Source organism: Limanda limanda, chromosome 3 (genome assembly GCF_963576545.1).
Source record: "Limanda limanda chromosome 3, fLimLim1.1, whole genome shotgun sequence".
NCBI classification, from domain to species: domain Eukaryota; kingdom Metazoa; phylum Chordata; class Actinopteri; order Pleuronectiformes; family Pleuronectidae; genus Limanda; species Limanda limanda.
The window spans coordinates 22,679,154-22,703,250 of NC_083638.1; the positions used below are offsets into that span (position 1 = coordinate 22,679,154).

Consider the following 24,097-nt stretch of genomic DNA (forward strand, 5'->3'; position numbering starts at 1 on the left):
CCACTGGTTGATGTTATAGAAAATTAATATTAATTAATGAATAATGTCATTCATGCTACTGGAAATACTTTAATAAGACTAGGAGGAGTTAGTGTAAAAAGTTATAATACGTAACAATTCATTTTGGTTTTTCTTCTGCGTACTTCAACCTCTACTTGGAGCCACATGTGGGAAACAGAAATAATAAGTTGGTTTGTTATTTGCTGGGGTCAGTTTATATACCTGGGCCCATATTGAACACTTCTGAACTGGGTCAGTGTGGTGGGTTTAGGTTGTGAGCAGTGAAATGTGTTCAACTGGGAGTTAGTGCAGAGAGCAGTCAGCTGTTGGTTGTAGTGGAAGAAAGTGGGGAGTGCATGGGGAGTGGGAGGTGGGTGGGGTGGACGTGTTTCTCCTCCTCAACACGCAAAGGCTGAGGTCGTTTATGTAAATGCGTGAATTTAATTTCCAAAGAGGACGGCCCTGGTTCTCCCCTTCCTGCCCAATGAGAGCGGAGCGCGGCCGACACCTGGCTATAAATCCAGGAAGGAGACCGAAGTCCTGATCAGAAATCTGCACGAAGGTCCCAGCAGCGCGTCTCAGCAGGCTCCAGAGAGAGACAGAGAGGGACAGAGACAGGGACAGAGATTGATAGACAGAGAGACGGACAGACGGACGTGATGACTTCCAGTAAGATCGAGATCCCCGCAGAGGTGAAGAGCGACCCCGCTGCTCTCATGGCCTCCCTCCAGCTGATGCCCTCACCGGTGCCCAACCCGGAGATCAAGTACACCAAGGTCTGTTTGTCTCCACGCACCGCGCGTCCTCTGCGCGTAAACACTCCTCTTCTCCTCTTCTCCTCCTCCTCCTCTTCCTCGCTGATGTGTCATGTACTTTCTGCCAGAGCTTATACATATGTCAGAACAAAACTTTTATATACCTATTATGTTATTATTTGTTCCATCTTTACTGTGAGAGCAGCTGAAGTTTCCGTGTCAGACCGAGCAGCTCTCCCAGGTCTGGAGCTGATAAATCCAAACTTAAGCCGGAAGCTCCGGCTCAGATAAGCGGGACACGGTTTAAGGTGTTTCTGCGTCCACGTGTTTGCTGTAGATCATCATTAATTCATCAATAAGTGCTGGGAAAATTTTAAACACGTGGAGCAGATCAAATACAGACTATAACGTAATTCAGAAGTTTGTTCGCCCCCTCGCTTGTCTTGATTTTAAACGAGTTTATTGCTTAAAACTCCTAGTGTATTTTTGCGTTTAAAGATGGGTCATTGCGTCCCCACTTAGCCTTGATATTAAAATAAAATCCGCTTCTTATTTTCCATATACTGTGGTTTGTACAAAGTCTTTAAAATAAATATTTATATTTAAAATATATATATATTTTTGGGGGAGTATAGAGGAAATAATGTATTAATTAAGATAGTTACATAGTTTTAATGTGTTTTTAGAAATAAATGGAGTAAGGCTGTTTTTAAAATAAATTTTTAACTATTTATATTTATTCTGCATTGAAGTAGCTTACGGCTGTAAGCTACTTCAATCACTGTGTGTCTAATTAAAAACCATTTGGTAAAACTTTTCAATTAAAATACCCATAAAGTATTTATAGAGCTTTATTACAGGGGCACACATGTACCATTTAAATATTGCAACCAAGTTGTTCAAGTTTCTTTCATTTCCCATTATGATTATAAAATGTTACTAAATTCCTGTGGTATTCAGCCCTTAGTTTAAAAATTACTGAATAGATTTTCTGTAATTTAGTCATATCAGGTATCAGTGGAAAAAGCCTTATCAAATACAACCACAGTCCTCTCTGTCTTCTCTGAAAATATATTTGTTTTTAATGATATTTGTGATCACAACACTTTTAGACAGTGTGACAACACACATAAATACACACAGTCAGGCCTAGTGTCATTATAATAATATAAACACAACGTTTATCTAGTGAATTAGCTGTTTGAAATTCAATAGGATGTTGTAAAGTAAAAAAAAAAGGGGGTGATCAGAGCAGTTATTGGATTCGCTCTGCAGCCTGATGTGTGTGGGTGAGGGGGGGGGGTGGGGGGGGGGGGCTGTAGAAAACAGCTGGATAAAGAGTCAAACAAAGAACTTTATTTGAGCCATGAAAGTTATCATGTCGCAGATTGAAAAAATCTGTTGTCTGAGAAATTTTAATTAAAACATCTGGTCTTAACTCAGGAGGCTGTATGTAAAACCTATAATCTATAGTGAAATGCTTTCACTGTTTATTGCCATGATAAGTAAGTAGCAGTTCACACTGTGGTCTGAGGGAAGCAATAATTAATCTGTCAATCTCACAATATTAGTTCCTGATTTCAAACCCCCGTGTTTTAAATGTGAGACTTCCCCATACACTTATTTTAGATAGCACCCATACGAAGTGGTGTGCCTCTGTCTGTTTTACTCACTTTGTTTAACACTTTGAAGTAAACTTATATCATTAGTTGTGTGGTATTTTTAGTTTGAGGTGTCATCATCGCTCCTGAAAGTGTCTGTTAGCTGCATGACAAGTGGTTTTATGACTGTGAGATTAAAGGGCACGTCTCATAGAGGACAGATTAATGATAGTGTGGTGTAAGTTCATCCAGTGCTATCATTGCTGTGTGTTAACACATACCTCAGTGTTTTAAGTGCAAAGGGCACGCCGCTGTTGGACTGGAGAGAGGACGGTCGGCTCCACAAGCTTTCCATTCCCTCAGTGCAGAGTGCTGGTTAAACGGGTGGACACAGGGTTGTACAGGAGACATTTAGGGAGCGACTTGGTGAATTAACCCCCAGGAATTTGGATCATCCAGTCCCTGTTGGTTTGGTGGACATAGGGGGCAGAAGGGCCCTGATTTATGGGCACCCCTGGCGTGGGCTCTCCTCACACCCTGTTCCTGTTCTCCACCCCACTGACTGCAAAGGAAACAGCCAACACTGTTCACTGGCCTACAGGGCATGTGGATGGAGCTGCAAGCGTCTACACGCACATTTTCCTCCAACATTGTTTTTTATACTAACATACGTTAAATTTTTCTGTAATACAATTTGCGACGTTAAGCTTTTCCAACTTTTATAAAAAACTATTAAGTCTGCGCAACTATTTTTGTGTGTTTTGCAATGCAAAGATTACCTTGTAGCGACCCTGGAAACAGAGATACGGCTGATACAGTATCTTATAAGTATCTTAACACGTTTGCTTCTATAACAGCAAAGCATGTGATAAAATATACTATTGCCCCTTGCCCTTTTCACCGAGTCATGAACTGCTCACCATCAAAGACACATTGCATGATTGCATCAGTGAACGCTTTATCCTCCTTCTTTTGTGCATCTGCATAAAATTGAAGTTCTGCCTATTGTTCGTGGTTTTCATATACACACTTTCTCTTGTAGCTAAAACCATGAGAGTTTTCTCCTTATTCTCTATCCACACATTTGTATCTTAGGAAGCCGCAGGTGGGTTACCGGGTAGAAACTGTTTAAAGGATGATAGGAGAAGTTAGCCATTAAAAAGAGAGCAAGTATATAGCTATTTATTAATGGGTTTCACTTGTGGTAGAAGTGGAGATTAGATCTGTTCTGTGAATAGTCAAGGAGAAAGTTTCTTTTTAGCGGCTGATCCCTCTGGCCTCTCTGTTCTTTTTTTAAACTTTCAAGTGATAATGTCTTGTTAGAAGAAGACACTCAGTGGGGCGAAACGAGCAAAAAAATGAATAAAAGCATGGCTTTGTCGCGTCTGCTTTGAAAGAACATTTTTTCCTCGTGATAAGTAAGAACATATCCTGCCCTTTATCTTGATGAATTAGAACCTGTTATTGGCTAATTTGGAGAATTGTTATTGCTAAACTATAAGAAAGTAGAATGGCACTTTGTATAGCACATACCTCAGCCAATGCCCAACCCACACCTCTTTAAACCTCATTTAAATTCATTAGATCTAGATCTTTTTTTTTACCACATTACACACACTCATAAATATGAGTCCTCTAGACATGTCAGATTTTTTTTCATATATATATCCATGAATTATTCTCTTAGAAATCAACAAAAATCCTGAAAAACGGCTATGTTGCAATGTTAAAAAATCTGTGATCTGCTCCCTGATCCAAAATGTAGTTTTTTTTGTATCCGCCCAATACTTTTACCATCATCCTGCTAGCTAACAGACAAACAAATAAACAAATGCAGACGAAAACTTGTCGGAGGTAGAAATATGCATTTTTAAAAAGTCTCTTATTGTTCAAATGAGTTTTTATTGTAGTTTTAATAGAGTAATAACAGACAATATAGAGGAGTGAGATGCAATGGCCTTGTTAATTGTCTGAGTTACACGTCTCTCAATAATCAACAGTTGTAAATTTCCTTTGTTGCTTTTGCTCACTGTGGCGTTAATGCACCCTCTCCATAGGAACCTGTGCAGAACCTGTCTCCCAAAGACCTGTGTATTTGTAGAGCGGTCTGTGCAGAGACATCTACACAGTGTGGATGAATAAGGGGCTCCATCAATCTGTCACTGATTGAGATAGTACAGATGGAGGCTTGGGGCTCCCTGATGCTAGGTGCTGTCCGCTGGGGTGTAAATTATGACCCTGTCTCACTGTGTGGGTTAGTGGCCCTGCCTTCCTAGAGCCTGACCTGCAGCTCTGGAGTTTTTCACTTCAAAACCACCATCTTACTGCGATCAAGATCAAACAGAGCCAAAGTTAGGGGATACTGTGCAACTAAATGATTTATCGCAACGAGCACAGCGAGAACCCAAACCCCACCCCCACCCCTTCTCTGTGCCTTTGCTTACACAATCACCCTGTTCACAGACGCGCACACACACACACACACACACACACACACACACACACACACACACACACACACACACACACACACACACACACACACACACACACACACACACACACACACACACACACACACACACACACACACACTCTAGAACCACCTCTCTTTGATTGTGACAGGGCAAGTGTGCACTACCGTTAATGTGTCCATTGGTGTGAAAAGCCTACCTGCGCAGCGAGTGTAAATTATCATTTTACTAGACACGTCAACATCGTGTCCCCCGTCTCTTAATCACTGTTTAAGGAAGAGCAGTGACAGGGAGGTTACCCTGTTAACTTCCCATAGCTTCAGTCTGCAGCCCTCTTGACAACAAACGTGTAAATCCTTATGGGGTCATTATGAAAAACACTTGGCTTCATAAATCTGTTGGAATAGGCCCTTTCTCCACGTGAGCGTCGGACACAGCAGAGACACAAGTCTTCCTCGAGACGTTTATTTGTCTGCGGAGAAGCGTCACATTTCTTTAAAAATGACTTCCTCTTAGTCCACTGATCCCACGAGTGAAACGATGTTAAATGTTTTCTTTAAACATTTCCTTGACCTGAGATTTTAAAGAATGGTTAAATACACAGGAAACCCATCAAACCTCAGATGTTCAAAGGAGAAAAAAAAAAACAGGAGGAGATGATTCATGAAAATGAAACTGCATGGAGCCGTTGTCTTTTGCTCTTGCTTTCATTAAGATTGAAGATTAAGCCCTAATATATTTTGTGTAATAATATCTTTATGTTGAGTGATAACCTTACTGTTATGTTTGGGAGAGGAGACTAAATTCTGGACAAATCTCATTTGGATAAATTACTGACATGACAATTTATTGGATAAGAATCTGCTTCGAAGGTTTTTTTTCAACTTTAAAAGATCAAACCTAACAACCTCTTTTTTCAGTTTTGAATTTGGTATTAATGACAATTTACTCCAGTCGAAGAAGTGTGAAATAACTGAAAACAAGTGAACAAAGAGTCAGGACGGGCAACTTCAACAGCTCGCCCACACACCCTGACGAAACTAAGACGTTTGCCGTGTCAGTGACAGCCAGGTCGCCCTCGCCAAACCCGAGAGCGCAGGGTGGCATTGTCTGTGGGTGTGTGACGGAAAAACATGAAGGCTCCATGGTTTCAGACATGTGGGGAGGAGCAGGAGAAGGGGGAAAAAAACACACCAGCTGGTCTCCACTTTCACATGCTCTCCACTCACTTGTAACAGTAGTAATTATAAGACTTTTGAAACCCATCCAGAAACAGAGAGGAAATCGAGGTCCTGTGATAGAGGAGGATATGAAACTTCCTGAGCAGTCGAGGGTTGCAGGTGCCCGGGTAGGATTCATGTGGCTGTGGAATTTTGGCGCGTTGTGCATATACACGCACACACATGCATATCTATATATATTTATATATACACATCTATAAACCCAAATACACTCCCAACTGCCCCCTCACACCAACCCACGCCACATCTCGTCCTGTCCTCCCCCCTCGCACCCCCCTGCTTAAAAAAACACACAAGAACTGAGCAGCATTACATATTCCGTCAGCCGTTAGCGACTGAGCTGTGAGAAGAAGCAAAGAGCCAAACAGATGTTTTGTTGGCTGCAGAAACTATTTTGGCATTTCTTACTTCCCATTACAGTTCATTCCTACAAAATGAATTCTCACAAAAAAAAAAAAAAAAATCACGCAAAGTTCTGCTAATACGAAAAAATGCAGGACCCTCACATCATCATCATATTGTTTCGAGGTGCAAGGCGGACAAATAGCTGTTTTCTTACATAATACATAAACGTTGTGTAATAGATGAATAATTAGCAAATAGACACACAATTACATCTGATTGGAATCATGCTATCAAACTAACAAACACACTTTGAAACATGTTTGTTTACATAATGTCTCATCTTTTCATTATCCCCATGGCTACGCCGTCTCTGGAGGATGTGATTGACAGCTTATGCAGAAAAGCATGGGAGTTGCTAAATGTTTGCAGCTGCCCTGTGGGCCATGCACAAAGGTCTGACCGGCAGGCTTACTGCGTAGCTCTCATCCACATCAGGCCTCCTCATTATATGTCGGGCGTCACTTATAGAGCCTTTTTTTGTCAGTTTTAATGTTTGTTTGTTTTTCATGATTTCAGCTGTACAAAATGTTAGTACTTAAAAGTTGTAGTTCATTTGTCATCACCACAAGAGCCGAAACCTGTTTATTTTGAAAATGCTGTCATCAACTCTGTAGCCTCTGGATACCAAGTTAATTCTATGAACTCGCTGGCGGCGCAGATCTTTGTAAACACGAAACCATCCTGTGAAGTGATAGTAACGACCCCGCAGGGAATGGGAAAGAAAACACAATTTGTCATTTGAAAATGTGCACCCATGCACTTGTTTTTACATTCTGGTGTTCTTTGCCCCTCGTCCAAATGATCCTAAAAGCAATTTTAAGAAACCTTGAGGGTTGATTTACAACGCGGGCCTGTCATCTTAATCAAGTCTCTCAATGGAACGAGACAAAGGTCTAACACCAGTCCAGGCCCGGAGAGAGGGCCGAGCCAAACGGCGGCTGACAGTTGTCCTTTTCTGGCTGTGATTTAGGTGGCGGCCTGCTCCACTGTTCTCGCGCTTCATCCGTTCTCCTTCAGCAGCGGCCTGTGAGAGGGGTTACGCCATGCATAAAGCTACCCATGGTCTGCATTCTTGCTCAGACTGTTGAGGCTGTCAGGGGGCTCCTCTGATTTAGGGTGCCTCACTTCAGTGGCCCCTATAAATTTAAAAGCTAATTCAGTGCTCTACAGGACTTTCTGTTTTTGTAGCTGGCCCTCTGCTCCTTATCATTACTGACAATTTTATGAAGTGCTCTTAATGAGCGACAGATTAAAGGTGGCCTCTGATGGAAGGCGCCTGAGAATACCAGGCTGGTGGAGAGGGGAAGCCACTCTGGCCTGTCTCTATCTGAGCATGTGTGTCTGTTGTGGGGGGATGTTTTTCTTGTTTTTTGAAGTACTAGCACAAAGGAACCGTAGAGGAATAAGTCCGTTAGCGCCTGGTTCCGCGGGCTGGTACACACAGATACCGATCACCTCCACATCTGCATGTGAGTTATTCCTTCGCAGAGCCCACGTTATGAGCTCCAGAGCCGTGGGAATGGAGCGGAGGAGACGGGCAGAGTCATGTGTTCGTTGTGGCTCCGGAGGTTTTCAGACTCCCTGGCATTTTATACCAACCCGAAAGTAAACACAGCTAACAGTTTGCAGCCAATTAAATAGTACTTAGAGCCCCGCGTTTATTGAGGTAAACATGCTGGAGAGTTTAGGGAGGCTGAGGCCAGTGGGATACTTGAACCCTGCTCTCAGGTTTGCTCTCAGTGTGTCTCAGCTCTTCTCAAGGAGAAGCACGGTAAGAGCATATGTATACACAGAGGGATTTGTGCCAGCAGATGTTCTCCTTGCACTCTATTTATCAGAGCGACTGACAGCCATTAAAAACAGTGTGTGAGTTGTCTGCCTAATGGATCTAAACATGTCAGCAATAAAGGAGGCTTTTTTTTGAGGGGGGGGGGTTAACTTGTGTAAGATGGAGTTGGGATCTGAAATCACAGGAGCATTTTGTTCCTCTTTTCATCAGCTTACATGAAGGCTTTGAGTGTATCTCACCGACATGATTCTCAGATGGTGATCGTGCAAACATTTAGTTCCCTTTTTTGGTCTCAGTGGACGGTGGACGTGTCCTGTTTGGAATCTCAGGCGGTTGTTTAACGGAAGACTTGCTTTAACGCATCACAGAAACCAAGTGCAGCACGTGTTTTATGATCTCGTAAACGAGCAGTGATGTTGTGGAACGTGTGTCTGTATGCTGGGGGTGGGAAGGTGGGTGGGTGAGCGGAGGGGCTCTGCAGGCTGATAGGGATTTATCTGCTCCCACTCCCCCCTCCGCCATCCACCCACCCCCTTTGTCTGGATGGTGGAGCACTCCCCAGAGAGCAATGCTGGACATGCAGGAATCTGTGTCCAGATTTCCAGAGATTCTCCCATATCCCTTACACAAGAGCCTGGACGTGCTGGGGCTGCTGCCTGCGGAGCTGTTAGTCTTTCACAGCCTCAACTACAAGCACAAGACTGCAGCCAACATGTTGCAATGACTCTTAAACATAACATCAATATTTAGATGTACAAAAAGCGAGTATATTTTCTTAATCTCATTCAAACATGTTTGCCTATATGAGGTTTTAATCATCCATGTGAGCATTTTGTTTGTGTAATGAATCATGACTTTTAATCGTTATCTTTTACTCAATTACTAAAATCTGCCATTTTTCTGATGCAGATTTTTATCAACAACGAGTGGCAGGACTCTGTTAGTGGGAAGGTCTTTCCTCTCTGCAACCCAGCTACTGGAGAGCAGATCTGTGAGGTCCAGGAAGCAGATAAGGTAAATACAGCTCAACATTCACTGTTGTTTTTCATTGAAAACAATGTGGTCTTGAATTACTGAAATCATTACCTTAACTAACACTTTTCCAGGTAATATCCTATTTTCTCTCTAATCACTGGTCAGTGTTTTATTATTATATTATAGGATAATTGTAATTTATGCATGATTATATTGGGTTCTCTGATGTTGTAGTAACTCACAATTGAACCAACTCACAAGCTGTGCACATACAGTATGTTTTTATACAGAGACTAAATCTGAAAAAGTAGCTTTAGTAATTAAATACATCCAGTGAGTAGAATATGTTCCTGTTATGTAGTCAAATGTAGAATTGTGTGGATATTTACTGCTTTAGGAAAATGCACTTACTTATTTTTTTCACTACTGGAGACAATGAAAAGCGCAGTTTCAGTTTTTCCTATAGCTATAAATATTGTTTTTACTTCTTAAACAGGAGTAAATTATTAGGAATTTAGAAAAGCAGAAGTGTGTTAAGGAATCAGGATTTTTGATGAGCAGCCCTTCGTGATTTCAGTAACTTTGAGATGAAAAAAACAACAAATAACATTCTGGCACTATAATGCCATGAGGAAGCACAAACACACCTGTTTGATAACTTGTGTGTTTCCCTCCTGTGTCATAGGCGGATGTGGATAAAGCGGTGCAGGCGGCGCGCCAGGCTTTTTCTTTGGGCTCCGTATGGCGAAGGATGGACGCATCTGAGAGAGGTCGTCTACTAGCCAAACTGGCCGACCTGGTGGAGAGAGACAGTGTTTATCTGGCAGTAAGTTAACTTAGCGTAGGAATTTATCTGAATAAATTATTGTGACTTTTTATTTTTTTTGAGAAGATATTTCCCAGATGTATATAACAGTAAATCCTCTTGTCCATGTGATTATTACCCTCTTTACGTAATTATTTATAACAGCGTTGTGGCTGCCTATAAAACCGTTTTGCTTTCCTTGTTAATAACGCATTTTAACGTCTTCTGTCGAGCCCTTTGAGTTACATCTGTGTTTAAAAATACAAATAAACTCTGCTCTGCCTTAAAGAGAACATATAACTGTAACTTAGGGACTGTATTTGTAGTTTAGTGTTATCTTAGTGTCTCATTTCGCCCATGGGAGAGTGTAAAGGCTGAAGCAGAATGGAATTATGCGAGGATCACAAGGTTATATCACATATTTCTCAAACGTCTCCCCCATCTCTTTTCAGACCATTGAGTCACTGAACAGTGGGAAGCCTTTCCTGCCCACCCTGTTTGTGGACCTCCAAGGAACCATAAAGACACTGAGATACTTCGCTGGATATGCAGACAAGATCCATGGCACTACCATTCCTATGGGTAAGATCCCTGATTGAGCTCTGCAGCCGAGTTGAAATGGACTAAAGAGTGGTGATGAGAACAAAGATGAAAACAGACGTGTCATTTATGAAGAATCCCTGGCACGTCATTGGGGCTGTGTATCAAACCACAATACCTACTTTGTTTTCTCTAAGTGAAACAGACAAGCACCAAACGATGGCTGGATTCTCAGTTTTATTTACTCATTCAGTAATCAGATGTGGCTTGATTTAAACCATTGTTTTGTTAAATGAGGGTAACTGCTCATGTAAAACTCATATAGACGGATGAAACACAACACTGACGTATTTTCTTCTTTTAAGTTAATAGGATCCAGCTCTTACAGAGTCAAATTAACATTCATTTGGTGTTGTTATGTTGCATTTCTCAACAACTAGTCCAGTATTCACCTTCTTGCAGCTCTGTTTTCGTTTCCACCAATTGCTGATGGACACATCTGGCTCTTTAGCTGCTGAATAATGTTGTATTAAGTTCACAGTCTGGAAGTTGATCTTTCAGTTTGGGTTTTGAGGGCTTTTTGGTACAGTTACTTGCTTGTTTAGAACAAAAATGCAAAAGGAGTAAGAGTGTTCCCAATGAGAATCATTATGTTCTCTACTGCTGAAGACATTTAAGTATTATATTTAAAAACCTATTCCTTTTATTTCACTACACAGCAAAACTGTAGAGCTGGGAGACACTGTCAAGTCAGATTTATATCTTACATTAGTCATTATCATTTGATCCATTTTTATTGTGAAAGTATAAATAGCCATAAAGCTATTTTAAGGCATACTTAGTTGAATAAAAAAATTCCTTTCAATGTAAACCATACTCATACTGAGCTGAGTAATGCATCAAATTGGCGCTCAATCCAAACTGTATTGTCCAGAGGAGGCCGTCACCAGTGTCGTCCCTCTGAGGCGGATGAATGTGGGGGTGTAAGAGGGGAAAGTTGGCTGTCTGTTTCAACAGGAAGCACAAAAAACGAAAAAAAGACTACGAGAGAGGACATGGGAAACCTCCTGATACAACTGTATTGTCCCTCTCAAAGCTTCTCTCGTCCACTGCTGCCAAATAGACCATTGTGAGCATTTTCCCAGGGCTCTGGTTGAAGCTTTATTCTTCTTGCAGACTTTCAGAGGAAATAAAAAAGGACATTCCCGTCGTCTGTATGATGTAAGGCAGTTAATAATCATATTTGTTTTCCTGTCAAGATGAGGTGCAGCACATCTGTCATCAACTACCTCTTGGCACCTATTCATCTATCACATTATGATATGAATGTGGTGTTAAATTTAAATCGACAGTGTGAAATGAATAGGGAGCGTCGTCATGTTGAGCACCTTTGGCTAAACATTGTGGTTTAGTTTACGTTGCTTGTTCCAAATTGAAATATAAGTCGGTCTCAGACGTCATTCTTTCAAACGAACCTCGCAGATACTATTGGAATTAAGGAAGAAAAGCTGACATATACAGGATCAACCTCAACTTCATCTCATCAGGCAGTTTTATGTTTTATGTCTTCTACTTTGATCGTTCCAGTCCGAACGCAACATGAAGCAGTGTTTCATCAGCTGATAACTGATGTCACAAATTTATACAAACATTTCTCAATATCAATTGTTTTCGTGAACCATGAACAAGCATGGCACACCCTCAATAAGTACCTCCTTTATTCAAGTAATGCAAGAGGAATGAGCAAACCTTTCCAGCATAACACCCATCTCTATGACCTAAAACACTCACACACACAAGCCTGCGCTGCTGGATGCTCACAACGAAATGTAATCTCTCACCAGGGTAAAGTAACCATGGAATGTTGCGTGTGGACTCGCTTACAAATTAACGTGTTGAGTCAACAACACTGAGGGTATCAGGTGGTGACATTTTTTCATTCGTTTGGGGTACTTTCAAGCTTTAAATGGCTAAAGCTAAATGTGTGTGTGTGAAATTGTGTGTGTGTGTGTGTGTGTTCCCCCACAGATGGAGAATTTCTGACATTTACCAGATATGAGCCCATTGGAGTTTGTGGACAAATTATTCCCGTGAGTATTTCCCTTCCGACAAGTGACATACATAATGGATACACAGAGACATAAAAGATTTTTTTAAAAAACAGATAAGAGTGAATTGGCTGATTTTAAAAGCGATTCTGGTGATTGTTAGTCCCGCCTGTTTGTTGTCATTACATTCTGAATTTTCCAGTAATTCCCTGACAGTCATGTTTATTCGGATAAGTCCTGCTGGTAAGCCCCCACAATGACTGTGCCAGTGAGTTTGAGTAATAGGGAACAAGAAGTGAGAAGCAGAGGGCTGAGCCGAGGGGTTTCACATAGTGGGTTTGAGGAAAGGAGAATGGTGAGAAAGGAAGAAAACATCAAGGGAAGAGACACAGTTGATTGTGCAAGAGTGCAGAAAGCGTGTGGTTCTGCTTTGAGCCCCATGGGCTCCTGTATAAAGCAGAAATAACACAGGCCTGTGTGTTGTACAGTGATACGGGTCTATTGCACATGTGTTGCAATTTCCCGGCTTTCTCAGAATACTGTGGGAAGAGAAAATACTGTACAAGTGCCGAGAACCTTTTCTCACTTGACTATGTTTAGACAGAGTAAAAATAAGAGTAAGTGACTTAAGAGCGATGAGTTATTGAGCTTGACTTGTGACCACCCAGTGTGTCAGTCAGATGCCTGATGTCTTTTTCCGGTATGTGTGTGTGTCATGCACAGTGGAACTTCCCTCTGATGATGACAGCATGGAAGCTGGGCCCGGCGATCGCATGTGGAAACACTGTTATCCTGAAACCTGCTGAGCAGACGCCGCTCACCTGCCTCTACATCGCCGCTCTCGTCAAAGAGGTAAAAGACTGAATCACTTTACCAACCACCATTGTGTATACATCTGATCAACATTTTATTTGGAAAGACCAACGTTAATAGTCCACTAACTGAGTCAAAATCACTTAAAGGTTTCAGTTTGCCAAGAACACAACCAACAAATTAGAATGAGCTAAAGGGTCAGTTCACATATTTCCATATAAGAGGTGGAATGAGGGAAGGATCTCATCTCCTTTCAACCTAAATGATCCACAAAGATGCCCCTTTAACAACCTGTCGATTTCCCATGCGCTCTCCTCATTCCCCTTTGAGAGAGACAGCTGCATGTGCAGAAAGAGAACTTGTGTGTACAGGCCAACATCTTCAGTTATTGCTGTTAATAATAAATTACAGTTTTTTATCTTTACAAGTTGAAACCAAGGGGCTGGAGGGCAGCACTCTCCCTTCCTTTCACACACAAACACACTGAACGTCTGCCACAGACTGACCATCAACAACAGTCTGGTTGCTCAGGAGAACTTACACACTGCTCTGTGAACAGTTTTCACAGGGGCTGAGAAAAATGTATGAACATGCATGCACCATTTTCCAACAGTGATTAAAATCACCAATGTCCATGACTGAATCAGTAGCTTTTAGCAATGGAGCTCCTCTTACTGGAGACTGAGAGCATTGTCCTCAGCTCAGCTGTCATTCACAGAACGATACTTCCCCTTTAAAAGACCATGAAAACCACAGAGGTATCATTCATTATATCATATATCATATAATAATATATATGTTCTAAATCATAATGAGGATTCACGTCAGCCTTAGACTTGTAATTCTAAGTTGGAGGTATTATGAATTTCTGACTCCAGTGATTTCTCCCATGTGGACATAATAACAACAGTCATGCCAAGACCTATTGGCAGAATGGCTGCAAATGCACCACCGCTGGCAGCTCCATCAAATTAAATCCAATATTACTACTAATGCAATCAGTTCAGCTCATTTTATAGGAGCGGTATATATGGTTTCACTCGGTAACAAATTACTACAAATACGTAACACAACTAAATGAACTAAAGGTAAGCATTAGGACTAACACTTTGGACTATAACAATCCCAAGTTGGAATAGAGGACGTTGTTCTGTTCTTACCGTTCTGCCAGCAGTGAATGAGTGCAGCTTTAACCCTGGCATTGTAAAGTTTGGTAGCAAACTGAACATGACAGTTTAAATCAGCAACAGATTGAACGTACCAGGGAAATGAGTGCAGTCAGAATTATCTTGGTGGTATAAATACTGTTCACTTAATGATGTAGTTTAAATGGTGACGTCATTTAGCTTTTAAAACAACTACTTAGCGACTTTGACTTTTGAACTGAGCTGATTCAGCATAGTCATTCGTAATCAATCAATTGAATATTATTTGTATAGCCCATATTCACGAATCACAATTTGTCTCATAGGATTTAACAAGGTGTGACATCCTCTGTCCCTAACCCGCAACAAGAGAATGGAAAAACTACCAAAAAAAACCTAATAACCCAGGGGAAAACCCGTAGAAACCTCAGAGAGAGCCACATGTGAGGGATCCCACTCCTAGTTGACCTCTAACTTGAAACTCAACAGTAATCAATGCTGACAAATGGGAATATCACAAGAGAATTCCAAAAGATACATAGTGTTAGAAGAGTTAATCTGATGTATGCGTAACAGAGCATTAAAGTTCAGTTAGTGCAGTCAAGTACCGTAGAGGTAAACACAAAATGAGCAACACAGCATTGCATATTAATAAAACCACATATTGGACCAATGTCAGTCTCCACATCCTCTCCGGCCTCTCCTCTTTATGGAGACTATCTGTCTGTTGCCTTCGACTTTTTGATGTTCTCTCCGTTCTCTGCTGGTAGGGAGGTTGGGTTGGGTCCGGATTCCCCCACACTGCCTGTGGTTTTGCTTGGCTCTGCTGTCATCTCTGCTAAACCTTGTTTCCTCTCATATTGTTTTGACAGGCCGGGTTTCCACCGGGAGTCATCAATATTTTGCCAGGATTCGGGCCAACGGCAGGAGCTGCAATTGCTTCGCACATGGGCATAGACAAAGTGGCCTTCACAGGATCGACTCAGGTACTTTTTCGCTCTGGTCGAGTGGTTCAGATCAACACCTGCCTACTGCTGACTTATGTCAGCGAACACAAGTGACACCGTGACCAACATGTGCAGAACATAAGAGCAGTCTTTGTAGTTACGGGACGTTGTGTACTTTTATTGAAGTCTAAATGACAAACAAATGGGCTCTTACACAAGCTGCGTGCCCTGTCATTATGCCTCATGACAAGGGGCTCCGATTTGATCTTGCACACATGCACATATTTGCAGTGTCGAGAGCATACAAACACATCTCTCTGAAAACTCCCCTCTGTTTTCCCTCCACGGCCTCTGCTGTATTAATGTACCTCCACACTGCCGTTCATCAAACTCACTATCGGGACGCACTCACAGCATAAACCCTTGTAGTCCCGCAGATCAGGGAAGCAGTTAATGTGAAGCTAGAACATCAATGGCACACCATGTTAAGTGACAAGTGCTATGAGGTGTTGAGCTTCATATGCATTCTTCTGGCCAGATGTAACAGCAAAAGTGACAACATGTTCCTTTTCTGCAAATCATTTATAACACGTTATTTTTAACTACAATATATCCCTCTGGTAATAACCAAGCAATTCCTATGTGTGATGTACGTTTGTATGTGACAGGCCTGTAACTCACGTTCATGTATCTTAGGGAAATGAGCCAGGTCTATATAATATTTGGAGCGGCCTCTGTGGTTTATGGAGGTATCTGCTGGCGGTGTAATTGAAAAGCTCAAAACCATAGATTGTAAATAAAGATGGACAAAATGACAGTTCTCCAAAAGTGAAGCCAAAGCGTCTTGATCGCCACCTGGTGGCTGGCTGCAGTATGAGTCACAAATCCCGCCTCCTTCATAATTATAGATAGAAAAAGCCCAAATACACGTCAAATAAACGTTTGATGGCAGCATTTGTACCCCGGACATTTTGGCTTTATTTCTGGATAGTAGAGGAAGTGGAGATGTGTCCTCAATCTTTATAAGCAGTCTATGCTGAAAACACTGCTGTGAAAATATAAGTCCAGTTGCTAGCAGGTCTGTAGAATCTTGTTCTCACATCACCTAAATTTCAACCATAGAACAAAGAATATTCAGTTTATTTAATTTTCCAAATTGTTTTCATTTATTTGATTTCTTGTATGTTAGTGTGGTTTTCTTGAAAATGTCTACTTCAGCTCCAATCATTGAACTTTTAATGGAAAACCTGCAGATAGAAAAACACAACAGAATCTGAAACATGGTATCAAAACATGACAAACATGATTAACATAAAAAAAAACATATATTTACTCTCTGGCTCTTTAGTTTCATCTAAACTGCATCTAAAATGCAATCAGCGGTTTTCTGGGATTTAAACATTGACACAGTTATCATTAGAAAATGAAATGGTACAAATCTGAACGGTTTACAGATATTTATCTCTAATTTATGTTTTTATAGTGTAACATTAAACATGCACTCTCTCTCCCACACACTCACACACACTGATTGTGTGCAGCTTCTAACACAAACTTCTTCTTTGTTTTATCATCTCATCTTGATTGAACGTTTCCTTTGTGAGCGGCCCCGTTTTTTTTTACTAGTTTTCCTGTTGTTTCATGTGATCTGGAATCAATTACTGAGGCAGTGCTGTGAGAGACTGCTGATGCCCAGACAGTGAGTCACCACGCAGTAGTAGCAGTGGTCGGGTGGATAGTAGCCATCACAGCATCTCCAGCTCACAGGGTGGAGGGCGCTGATGTAGCTACAGGTGGATTTTAGGACCACATCTCATCTTCATACTGACTCACATGAGACTGAGTCCACACAGAGGAGTCAGGCAGCCCTGCGTGTTTCCTTTCCCCTTGAATAAACACACGCTAACCTCCCGCTTTGTGTTTCTGATCAAAGACAGACAGCAGACATAAAAAAAGGAAGCAGAGCCAAGTCCTGTCTTGTTTTTATATGTCTTATATACTGCGCCATATATACCAGCCACAGCACAGCAGTAGGTTGATTCTGTTCTGTTGTTTTCGATTAGATCTCGCTAACTTGAAGATGAGTCTTTTCCATGTGCTTCTATCTTTTTTTTTCTTTTTTTTCGGTTGGACACTGAGATGGTATTTTTCCACTTTATCCTGTCAGTTCTCTTGGAAAATAAAACAGGCTGCATGAGTAACAGGAAGATGAACACTTGTTTAGGCTGTAGGGTTGTCAGGGAGGGAGGTGTGTGTGTGTGTGTGTGTGTGTGTGTGTGTGTGTGTGTGTGTGTGTGTGTGTGTGTGTGTGTGTGGGGGGGGTTCTCAGGCTTGTTATCTGTCAAGTCAATATATCATGACACTGAGAAAATATCAGCTAAGGCAGCTGTCTCATTCTACTGTCCAAAAAAAGTGTTTTCCCTAAAATTGTAATCGTGGGTTAAATCATCTTATTTATTCCCAGTGCATTTTTGCATGTGTTCTTAATTAGTATCATGATTATGACACTTGAAGGATCTGTATCAGGAATTGGTGACATATTCCTGTAACACCATTCAACATGTTAAACATTAATTTTACAGCTTTTGTAGAGATTGTTATACATTTGTTTAATTTGATTATTCACAGTTTAATTGTCATTTGTTAGGTAAAGAAATTAACTCCTCGTCAGTTTGCTCATAAACCATATCACACCACAACAATAGATTGAACAAAAGAAACAATTAGATATGATATAACATGCATTTAAAAATGGTCAAACCAAAACAGTGCTAAAACTTACCAAAACATAAGTGTGGTTGTTGAAGTCAACAGAGACCCCTTCAATAGCAACCTGCTCCTCTTCCTCTCGATCAGTCCGTCAGTCAGATCACGGGACACCCCCCACACACCTTGTGGTCACTTCTCCCTGCCCTTCATTAGACATCACACGCTCAAACATCATTTTATTTTTCCTGTTGCTCCCAGAGAGCTGTAATGGATATTCGTTCTGTGAGTTTGCAGAACTCGTGTTTCAGGTGGTCTACCCGTGCATTCCCTGTTTGGAGCAATAACCAACCTCTTTAGGCTTTTTTTAATGGCTGCAGCTGATTTACGGATCTGGCTGCAGGCCTGCATCTCCGCGAGTAAACCTCAGATCTGTTTTTCTTCCGGTAGGTCGGCAAGCTGATCCAAGAAGCAGCTGGGAAGAGTAACCTGAAGAGAGTGACGCTGGAGCTGGGAGGAAAGAATCCCAACATCATATTTGCAGATGCAGACAGTGAGTTTTCAAGTCATGTTTTATTACTGGCTCTGTTTACCTGTCGCCCCCACCAGGTGGTCCGCCACTATCATTGTTTTCTTTAGTTCTGTGTCTCGCTCTCAGGCCCTTCTTTGTGTGGATTGACACACGTGGAGTAAGAATCCTGTAATGCTCAACTGTTTTGTAGTGCTATGAAAACTGTGGATGGATGGGTTTCATATAAACCCTATATGGCTCACCAAACCGGGGGTGCTGTGGCTTTCAAATGCTTTCAGCAGCCGTGAGAGGGGCTCCCCAAGGCCTGTAAATCAGGAGAATGGACCCTGACTCAGTCGGGTGCTTCAGCCGAGACCCATAAATCACAGGGGTGCGTTAACCCTTAGCGGGCAACAGCAGGGTCCTGTCTCTCAGGTGTCAGGTATCAGATTTGTGCACGACAGCTCCAATATATATTGAGGCAAATTTGTAACAATACACTTTGTAGTTCTTATATGTACCTAGCATACGTTAACATTGAATTCTAAATAGCTTTGTTTTTAAAGATCCCAATTAAAAAAATCTTATTTAATAACCAGACTTATTCTTTCTAGGTAAATTTAATCAGGCAGTTGTTTTTCAACAAATAAGTATTGTTATTTCCCCCCCCCCCCAGTGGATTTGGCTGTGGAACAGGCCCACCAGGGCGTGTTTTTCAACGCAGGCCAGTGCTGCACGGCCGGCTCTCGTATCTTCGTGGAGGAGCCCATATATGAGGAGTTTGTTCGCAGAAGTGTGGAGAGAGCCAAGAGGAGGATAGTCGGCAGCCCCTTCGATCCAACTACTGAGCAGGGTCCACAGGTGAGTCAGGAAAACAGATCTATCACTTCCAAAAACAACAGACTTCTTTACTTAATCTTTCTCCTCTGCCCTGAGTTCTCACATCCTCTCTGCCCTCCAACCACCACAGATCAGTCGGGAGCAGCAGAAACGCGTGTTGGAGTTTATCCTGAGCGGCATCAGTGAAGGAGCCAAGCTGGAGTGTGGTGGCAAAGCACTGGGTGTGAACGGGTTCTTCATTGAGCCCACGGTCTTCTCCGATGTGAAGGATGACATGCTCATCGCCAAAGAGGAGGTAAAGAGACGGATTTTGATTGTACCAGCAAAACTAATGCATGTGAAGCTCCGCGTAGTTAAATAAAAGCAGCAAGACCAAAAGTTGAGTTGAGTTACTTTCCATCAACAGCGAAATACACAGTATAAAAGTTTAGTGGGAGATAATTGGCTCTAATTGGGTCTTCTTCTTGGTTTATAACCCATGCTATATAGCTATAATGCATATAAATAATAAGATAAGTAGCCTAAATGAGTAGATTTGAAGTTGGTAACAAACATGTCTGTTATTCGTGTCTTTACAGATTTTTGGACCAGTACAGCAGATCATGAAGTTCAAAACTATCGACGAAGTGATAGAGAGAGCCAACAACTCAGATTATGGTTTGGTTGCGGCTGTTTTCACCAATGACATCAACAAAGCCATGACCATATCCACAGCCATGCAGGCCGGCACTGTCTGGTAAGTTTCATCTGCTGTCTCTCTTGAGCTGCAATCAGGAATATTTCTCATATGGGAAGTATCAACCATGTCAGGCATCCAGAAACCATAAACTGGCAACGGGCCATTTTACTATCATTACACAAGCCGCAAAGAAATGTTTTCCTTCCTTTTTTTACCTCGGCTTAGACATTCAAGACGTAAGAATATCAGAAGTAATGTGCCAGTGCAAGACAACAACGTAAAACATAAACTGTAAATGTAAACGGACACCCCAATTTTATAATTTGTATAAATGAAATGGTCATAAAATGTTTCTTCTTGATTTCAGCTAAAATTATTTTTGTTTCTTTTGTAATGACCTGCAGATGGTCATGAGAAGGGCTACAAGTATAACTAACATGCAGCATCTGCCAAGACATTTTCACAACTTGTCATCCTTGACTGCTCTCCTCTGTTAGCTAAGAAAACATTTCTCTGCCTCGTCCTTCATCCTCGATTCGGCCTCAATCACCGTCCTACTTCTCCTCTGTTGAGGATTTTCTGTGAAACTTTAAGAAGGACCAAACCTTTTTTTCTGACCGTCTTGACTTTCCTTACAAATCCTGTCTATTCCAAACAACATTTCCTCGCCGCTGATACAGACCACAATGACCAATTATGATTATGGAATAACATGTGGGATCGACTGACAACCAGCTGGGTCTCAAGTTGATCACACACATGTCTTTTACATCATCTGTTGATTCTGTTAAGGTCTCGAGGAATTAGCTTCAGACTTTCCTCTGATATTAAGTCATAACATTGTTCTCATTGATAGACGTCTCCATCTTGGCTTCACCATGACACTCACACACACACGACTCAGCTTATCTTCAGTGCACTATCAAGTACACTATTGTTGGTGTCTCTGTTCCAGTTACTCACACAACAAATAGTCATGTGACTTTAAGATCACTTTTAAAAGCCCAATCTGAAATGAACCCTAACCCTAAGGGCTCTTACAAAATGCTGTTGTAATTGTACTGCTTAAGACACAGTTATGCACCTCTTTACAATAGCAAGCCACATAAGTCCAACGCAGAAGAGTGATCAATGTTTTGTGTATTTCCCAGGATAAACTGCTTCAACGCCCTGAGCACACAGTGTCCATTTGGAGGATATAAAATGTCTGGCAATGGACGTGAATTGTGAGTATAACTTGGTCATCTGCCAAATGCAGATACACAAATTAAACACAGTATTACTAATGTTTTGAAAAGCCACAAATTGCTTAACATCACATAAATCTTTATCTCAGAGGGTATTACACTATATCTGAAAGCAAGAGTTTCCAGCAGTGTCCACACCATATTTCAATGTTTCTGTCTGCGTGATATTCTAAACAGAATGAGCAACATTTTAACTCTTCCCTGTTGTTCGTTTTCAGGGGAGAGTGCGGCTTGAAGGAGTACTCAGAAGTGAAGACCATCACGATGAAGATGGTCGCCAAGAACTCTTAAGGAAGCGTCTTCCTCATCACTGAGCTGCCTCCCGTTGTTGGTCCATCCACAGCGGCAAACCCCATTAACCATCAGGCCAAGTTATCTCCGTGGTAACTACAGGCTGTGACCACTTGCTGCCCTCTCAGTCCCTCCATCAGCTCCGCCACTGCTCACCACAGGCAGTCATCCAGTCCCCGTCCAGCTCTGTCCACCCGCCTTGAATCTGTGGACTGTCTCTAGTCTTACTGACAACCACTGAACTACCCCCATACTGTTTACCTCCTCCACTAACTCCACTAAAGCACTCTCAGAGACGATGGGGGAGGCTGTTCTGACTGCAAACCCCAATAACAACCAGCCGCCACACCCCGATCCTCACTCCCCAGATGCTGGATGCTCAGAGACTCAGTCGCCGCACGTGCAAACAACCCTTTGCTAGCAACATGTCATGTGTGGGGAGGCAGTTATTTTTGTACTGTGCGGTATGATCCTCAAAAACCTCATGTGTCATTGTCTTGGTAGAATTTATGCAAGCATGTCAGCTCATTCAAGACCACTGATGTTGTCAGCCTCAGATATGAGTGGATGAAATGTTAATTCAGAATTTTAATTGATTTCTAATTGTCTTTGTTTATATTTTAGCTCATATGACTTAACACTGTATGTCAAACCTTTGGAATGATGTAAACGTGGAAGATTTTAACCTCTTAAGCATTTTACTCTCACCTGCTTAAAGAGGAGTATATGTATTTTAAACATTTATGTAACTGATTTTCATTGATGTCAATCTATGTTTATGTTTATACAATCTTATCCTATAAAATTATAAAATGACCATTGTTTTCCTGGAAAACCTTTTTTCTCTCTGAGTGATCCCTATATAATGAAGTCACACAACCAGTGGTATTGAGGCTACGGTCTAAATACCCACATTTCATGTTGATTAAAATGGAAACAACAACAACATTATCTGAACTCTTATATTTGAAAATGTTTGTGTGGATGCAATTTACTTAAATAACATTTCAATATATGTAAATGTTGAACACACAATTTCCTCAGCAGACAAAAATACAATAAATAGAAACATGGCTAAAAAAAGGATATTTAGATATTGTTAGATTTCTTTTTAATCCTACTGGGCAGGTAGACTCATTACTTATCTCAATATGATATTTTTGCATCTTAGTGTAACAAAAAATACAGATGTTAATAATGGAATTGATAATTACTCAATTCCATTGAGCTGCTTTGGTTATACAATCCTTTTATTATTTATGTCTTAGTAAGACCTTTGATTTTCATACTGTGAAAAGCAGCTGGCAAACAGGTGGAAACAGCAAAAAAACATTGAAATATTGGGGAAACCAATAACAAAAAAGAGAAACATTTGTTTAGCTAATGTGGATCACTTAGTAATTCAGTTTCTGTGGGTTTCCATTTAGACACTTAATCAAGATGAGGTTCATGACAGACAGGGGGGGGAAGGCGAAGGCAAATTCTAGCTTCATATTCTTGTAATTTTTATTATTGAAGCATGAAAAACATAATGAGAGAGTTAACACAAGTAGACATTGCATGACATCACCTTAATACAATTCCACACAGCAACAAGTAACTTTAAACAGAGACTGGGATGAATTGATTTTGTGCTAAACTGTGTAAGAAAGACAAAGAAAAAAACGTTTTTGGATGTTAGGGAGAGTTGTTTTTTAAATAGCCCAAGGCAGTAAGCATCAGCCCTGATTTGAAGTTCTCTCAAATGAACGTAAGCCTACATTTAATTTGTTTTTCAACAATAAGCACGCAGATATATCATTCCAGCACCATCTTTGACATATTAACAGAGAGAGGTGAGGACATGTGTCCATTGAGAGGGGCTAAATCAACAGAAATATGAGTCTGGAGTGCATTGCTGTTCTAGCTGGACATGAACAGATGTGAAGACATTGCACTGGAGCCTTTCTTTGGCAATCAGCTTTTAAATTATTGGGGTACATTTTCCCACAATTCCCTTCCCAGTTGGTATCTGCAGCCTTTCCAAAGAGAAGATGAAAAAGTGATCTCCTTATTGCAGCACTCTGTTAACACACCAGGGAGTGTCAGCACAGACTGTGGACCCAAGGACCTCAATGCGTCTTCTAGCAAGAGAACTGGCAATAAAACACAATGGGTCCTGTTTTTACGATGTTAGAACATTTCATGCACATGGAATAAAGTTCATTAGCAAATACAGTTACTTCTTTACACATACTCCTTGCTGCTCTAATAGATTGCTTCACTGAAAGTTTCTTTTTCACATT

The 24,097-nt window shown here is 41.2% G+C and overlaps 1 protein-coding gene across 1 annotated transcript; it reads left to right on the top strand.

Annotated features, from left to right (window-relative positions):
* The first annotated feature begins 470 nt into the window (after positions 1-470).
* On the top strand, positions 471-22,760 carry aldh1a2 (aldehyde dehydrogenase 1 family, member A2). The gene is made up of 13 exons (XM_061068482.1): positions 471-776; positions 9,175-9,279; positions 9,926-10,066; positions 10,498-10,627; positions 12,614-12,675; positions 13,357-13,485; positions 15,464-15,577; positions 18,695-18,797; positions 19,432-19,616; positions 19,726-19,890; positions 20,174-20,331; positions 21,426-21,500; positions 21,740-22,760. The coding sequence occupies exons 1-13, from the start codon at positions 660-662 to the stop codon at positions 21,810-21,812; spliced, it is 1,557 nt and encodes a 518-aa protein (XP_060924465.1). The 5' UTR covers positions 471-659; the 3' UTR covers positions 21,813-22,760.
* Positions 22,761-24,097: the final 1,337 nt, after the last annotated feature.